The following is a 6,000-nucleotide window of genomic DNA, read 5'->3' as shown; positions in this document are numbered from 1 at the left end:
GAGTTTTAGGTAATCAGAACGAGTCTCCATATCACTCGCACACTGAAGGGAAAGAATCGTAAAGTTTCTGGAAAGTTCTCTGTACCGTTCCATGGCAGCGGATGTGTTTCTCCATCTTAAGATTCATGCTACTAAGAGCATTTTAAATCATCATAATAATAATCATCATCATTGTCATCATCATCATCATCATCACCTGCCTACCAATAATGTGGAAGTTACTAACAGGTATCATCAGCGAAAGGCTATACAACTACCTAGAGGATACAAACACCATCCCCCACCAACAGAAAGGCTGCAGAAGGAAGTGTAGGGGCACAAATGACCAGTTCCTGATAGACAAAATGGTAATGAAGAACAGTAAGAGAAGGAAAACCAAACTATGCATGGCATTGATAGACTATAAGAAAGCCTTCGACATGGTACCACACACATGGCTAATAGAATGCCTGAAAATATATGGGGCAGAGGAAAACACCATCAGCTTCCTCAAAAAAATACAATGCGCAACTGGAATACAATACTTACAAGCTCTGGAATAAGACTAGCAGAGGTTAATATCAGGAGAGGGATCTTCCAGGGCGACTCACTGTCCCCACTACTCTTCGTAGTAGCCATGATTCCCATGACAAAAGTACTGCAGAAGATGGATGCCGGGTACCAACTCAAGAAAAGAGGCAACAGAATTAACCACCTGATGTTCATGGACGACATCAAGCTGTATGGTAAGAGCATCAAGGAAATAGATACCCTAATCCAGACTGTAAGGATTGTATCTGGGGACATCAGAATGGAGTTTAGAATAGAAAAATACCTTAGTCAACATACAAAAGGCAAAGTAACAAGGACTGAAGGGATAAAGCTACCAGATGGGAACAACATCAAACACATAGATGAGACGGGATACAAATACCTGGTAATAATGGAAGGAGGGGATATAAAACATCCAAAGATGAAGGACACGATTAGGAAAGAATATATGCAGAGACTCAAGGCGATACTCAAGTCAAAACTCAACGCCGGAAATATGATAAAAGCCATAAGCACATGGACAGTGCCAGTAATCAGATACAGCACAGGAATAGGGTAATGGACGAAGGCAGAACTTCGCAGCATAGACCAGAAAACGAGGAAACATATGACAATACACAAAGCACTACACCCAAGAGCAAATACGGACAGACTATACATAACACGAGAGGAAGGAGTGAGAGGACTACTAAGCATAGAGGACTGCGTCAACATCGAGAACAGAGCACTGGGGCAATATATGAATACCAGTGAAAACAAGTGCCTCAAGAGTGCATGGGAAGAAGGACTACTAAAAGTAGACGAAAACCCAGAGATATACAGAGACAGGAGAAAGACAAGCAGAACAGAGGAATGGCATAACAAACCAATGCACGGACAATACATGAGACAGACTAAAGAACTAGCCAGCGATGACACATGGCAATGGCTACTGAGGAGAGACCTCAAGAAGGAAACTGAAGGAATGATAACAGCGGCACAAGATCAGGCCCTAAGAACCAAATATGTCCAAAGAACGATAGATAGAAATAACATCTCTCCCATATGTAGGAAGTGCCATACGAAAAATGAAACCATAAACCACATAGCAAGCGAATGTCCGGCACTTGCATAGAAGCAGTACAAAAAGAGGCATGATTCAGTAGCAAAAGCCCTCCACTGGAGCCTGTGCAAGAAACACCAGCTACCTTGCAGTAATAAGTGGTACGAACACCAACCTGAAGGAGTGGTAGAAAACGACCAGGCAAAGATCCTCTGGGACTATGGTATCAGAACAGATAGGGTGATACGTGCCAATAGACCAGACGTGACGTTGATTAACAAAATCAAGAAGAAAGTGTCACTCATTGATTCCGCAATACCATAGGACACCAGAGTTGAAGAGAAAGAAAGGGAAAAAATGGATAAGTATCAAGACCTGAAAATGGAAATAGGATGGATATGGGATATGCCAGTGGAAATTGTACCCATAATCATAGGAACACTAGGCACTATCCCAAGATCCCTGAAAAGGAATCTGGAAAAACTAGAGGCTGAAGTAGCTCCAGGACTTATCCAGAAGAGTGTGATCCTAGAAACGGCGTACATAGTAAGAAAAGTGATGGACTCCTAAGGAGGCAGGATGCAACCCGGAACCCCACACTATAAATACCACCCAATCGAATTAGAGGACTGTGATAGAGCAAAAAATAATAATAATAATAATAATAATAATAATAATAATAATAATAATAATAATAATAATAATAATAATATAATAATAATATATATTATTATTATTATTATTATTATTATTATTATTATTATTATTATTATTGGCGGAAACAGTCTCCGAAAAACCAGGTTTAAAACGTTCGAATTTTTTACAACAAGAGACCCTAACCCTGCTGTGCACTGACATTGTTTAAGTAAAACCAGTAAATAATATTGTCAACGATAATCAGTTTACATGTATTGCTAATACTAAGTACCTTTTAAAGTAATCCCAGTTTATCATCTTCACTATCATTAGGTAGTGCTGTAGCTCCCCGGACATCAACGGCAAGGCCTTCTACACTGATATGGCGAGGTAACGGATTTATGGGACCATCACTCACCCAGTGTGTCTCCAACGCAGATTGCATCTTCGAGGTAAACACAAAACCCAGTTCTCTAATCCCCGAAATTGTTCTCTCTCTCTCTCTCTCTCTTTCTCTCTCTTACTCGGGGTAAAGATATTCAAATTCTTGAAACGTAATAGACTTAACAACATACATAAACTGCTTGCTCTCTCTCTCTCTCTCTCTCTCTCTCTCTCTCTCTCTCTCTCTTACTCGTGGTAAAGATATTCAAATTCTTGAAACGTAATAGACTTAACAACATACATAAACTGATCTCTCTCTCTCTCTCTCTCTCTCTCTCTCTCTCTCTCTCTCTCTCTCTCTATTACTCAGGGTAAAGATATTCAAATTCTGAAAGCGAAATAGACTTAACACATACATAAACTGCTCTTTCTCTCTCTCTCTCTCTCTCTCTTACTCGGGGTAAAGATATTCAAATTCTTGAAACGCAATAGACTTAACAACATACATAAACTGCTCTCTCTCTCTCTCTCTCTCTCTCTCTCTCTCTCTCTCTTCTCTCTCTCTCTCTCTTTTTTTACTCCGGGTAACGGTATTCAAATTTTTTTAACAAAATATACCAAAAGAATTTCATAAGCTGTTTTTTCTTAAAGTTTTCTTGAGTTACTCTTGTAATTCAGTCTTGAAATTGACATGATATTGTCCCCTGAGCAATGTGATTCAGCGCAAATTTGTTTGATTAGGAACCATATCTATATTCTGTTTTTTTTCCATCTGTCCATCCCCCTGTGGTGTTTTTGTATGGTAACACTGCGTCCCGGGCTTTAAATAGTTACGCTATGTGTAAGTTTTAGGTAAATAAAAGGATATCTGGGTGTACATTTGCAACTGAAAAGTGTTTTAATAATTTACTGTATGCGAATTACACCGTTAATATTCGAAATAGGATATTGTTATTATTGTTGAATGTAAGCTGAATGTAATTATCTAAAGCCCGGGACGCAGTGTTACCATACAAAAACACCACAGGCGGATGGACAGATGGAAAAAAAACGAGTATAGTTACTGATAAAGTTATTTTGAGTTCTCCTTATATTTTTTTAGAGTACTCCGACTGTTATATAGTTGTATAAGAAAACGAAAATAAAAGTGCAAAGCTACAGGATTTATGATAAAGCAAACCAAAGATCACTAATGACGAAGTAGTAAACAAGAGCACATTTCCATAACCTTTGTCGAGAAGAGGCCAGTATCACTATAATGGCACATTTAGACTAGAATTCCTTAATATTTTCTAGTTTTTTGCTGAAAAGCTCAAAAATAAACTTGCTTTTCGTCTTAAAAATAAACATAATGGGAAAAAGAAAAATCTTGATTACGCATTTCACTGAACCACTACAAGCTTCTAGTGTTCTCTGTGATACCATAAATCTATACCGCCAAATTGCACAAACTCGAATACCTAATTTTTTGTGTGAAGTTGGGTGGGGCGTCGGAACGGGCAGAATTATCATAACTTAACATTATCATATCGCAAGATCGCATCTTCATATAATCTAAGCTCAGAAATATCTGGCCCTGGGTAAAGTTAGAGAAATAGAAGCCGAAGAGAATAAAATGTTTCAATCACTGACAATTAGAACAGAGTCGGTTATTGGCAATGCTGTGCTCAGGAGATGAACTTAAATGAAAACCCAAAGCTAATAGTTCTCTTTACTACAAACTTTATAAGAGGTCAGTGTGCCGGGCTGGTGAGTGTGTGTGCGAGTACCCGAGAACCTGGGGACCCTACGGATGCGAGGAGACGCAGGTACGACTTGACTGTTTTGTCGGTGTTGCCACTGTTTAGGTTACGCAATACCTGAACTTTGGCGTCGTTGCTTTTGAATAACCTCAAATTAAAATTTCATGATCTCTCTCAGTCTGTTAATTGAAACGTGATCAAATTCATAATTTCCAAGTTCAATTTTTTCTCCGTCATAGCTCTAGCAGAGATCTGGCCATTCCCTAAATCTTTAAACTTATGTCTCATGGATTTATATTCTCAAAATTAGATTTTTAGGGATTCCCATGGAAAAATGTAACAAGCAAACTACTTGTGCAAATTACAGACGCTGTATTAAACATCTGGCATAACGAACTTTACTAAAAATGATCTTATAGAACATATGTTATACGTTTCATTGTGTTTTACGTCACTCAATTTCATCTTCTTTTCTCATATTTTCACCGCAGATTCTAGGAGGACAATGTAGCACCGATGAACAGTGTTCAGCCGTTACACCAAATGCTGTCTGCAGTGATTCGGTCTGTACTTGTCGGACCCCTATGATTAGCTACATGAATCTCGCATGCATACACGGTTAGTCATTCATTAACGACAGTACCTTTTGATCCAAAAGAAATTGCTACAATACAAATCAGTTCAGATTATTATTGCCTCCGTATATTTCACTAAGTTTGTGCATCGTACTCTATAGCATTCCGCTTTTACTATTTATTCCTAAGTAATTACTTTTGTCTCTGGCCAATTGGTCTTGGGCGCTCTGTATCTTATATTCGCTATATTTTAGACATCATTTAACATTAAAAATCAATCCAACAGCCAACCAGTCGATCACTACATCATGGTAGGCCATAAAGTATTAATTATTTTGCATAAAGGATCATTTTACAAGTTTTCAATTTATAAAGTATGATAATGTATCTTAAAAAACCTGTTTTTCTTTCATGAAACTTTATCTTGGCAGACCTAATGAAAATCACCGTTCAGTTTAACCCTTTGCTCACTGATGGTTGCATTCCAAATATCTCGAATATAGATAAATGCTTCCCCACCATCTCACTCCCAAAATGGCGGCATATGTCAGGCCCACAGTCTTTTTCACTCTAGACAGAATCCGTGACCTTGAGAATCAGTTACATTTCTCATTCCTTCCCATTAAATTTTAAACGTGGAACAGCTACCGTCATTTCACATTAGCGGGGACTCAAAAGGTAGGCATGGCTTCAAGCAGAGAGGGCTATTTGAATCTGTTTTTCGTATATAGTAGATATGATAGAACAGGATATATTTCCTTCATTAGTTTCACAAGCAAACAGTGGTCTCACTATGCATATGCATGTATTGCGTTATTCTACATACGTACACACACATACATGCATACTACTCCACAAATAACATGTGAATGAATGCACGGGCAGGCATGCATGCATATATGTTTAGAATATATATTACCGCCATATAATAAACACTCGAAACCCTACACGAACGTTCGACCAGAATTAATCAGCCATAAAGATTTGCTTACCGATGAGCAATGCATTTCTACATCAGCCTCTTTGCGCTTGTCTATCTGTGAACTGACAGGACCTCTCTTATTTAAACTTGTAAAGCCTCTTATTATAC

At 38.3% G+C, this 6,000-nt stretch overlaps 1 protein-coding gene across 7 annotated transcripts in view; it reads left to right on the top strand.

The window, feature by feature from the left end:
* LOC135221702 (frizzled-2-like) overlaps positions 1 to 6,000 on the top strand; it is a 76,830-nt gene that overhangs the window by 31,086 nt on the left and 39,744 nt on the right. For all 7 annotated transcript variants that reach the window (XM_064259449.1, XM_064259444.1, XM_064259445.1 and 4 more), the window contains exons 6-8: positions 2,543 to 2,661; positions 4,324 to 4,401; positions 4,827 to 4,953. In XM_064259449.1, coding sequence (XP_064115519.1) covers positions 2,543 to 2,661; positions 4,324 to 4,401; positions 4,827 to 4,953 — 324 coding nt within the window. The remainder of the gene's footprint in view (positions 1 to 2,542; positions 2,662 to 4,323; positions 4,402 to 4,826; positions 4,954 to 6,000) is intronic.

The sequence above is a fragment of the Macrobrachium nipponense genome, chromosome 3 (assembly GCF_015104395.2).
Source record: "Macrobrachium nipponense isolate FS-2020 chromosome 3, ASM1510439v2, whole genome shotgun sequence".
Taxonomy (NCBI): domain Eukaryota; kingdom Metazoa; phylum Arthropoda; class Malacostraca; order Decapoda; family Palaemonidae; genus Macrobrachium; species Macrobrachium nipponense.
This window is presented reverse-complemented; position numbering and strand designations above follow the sequence as displayed.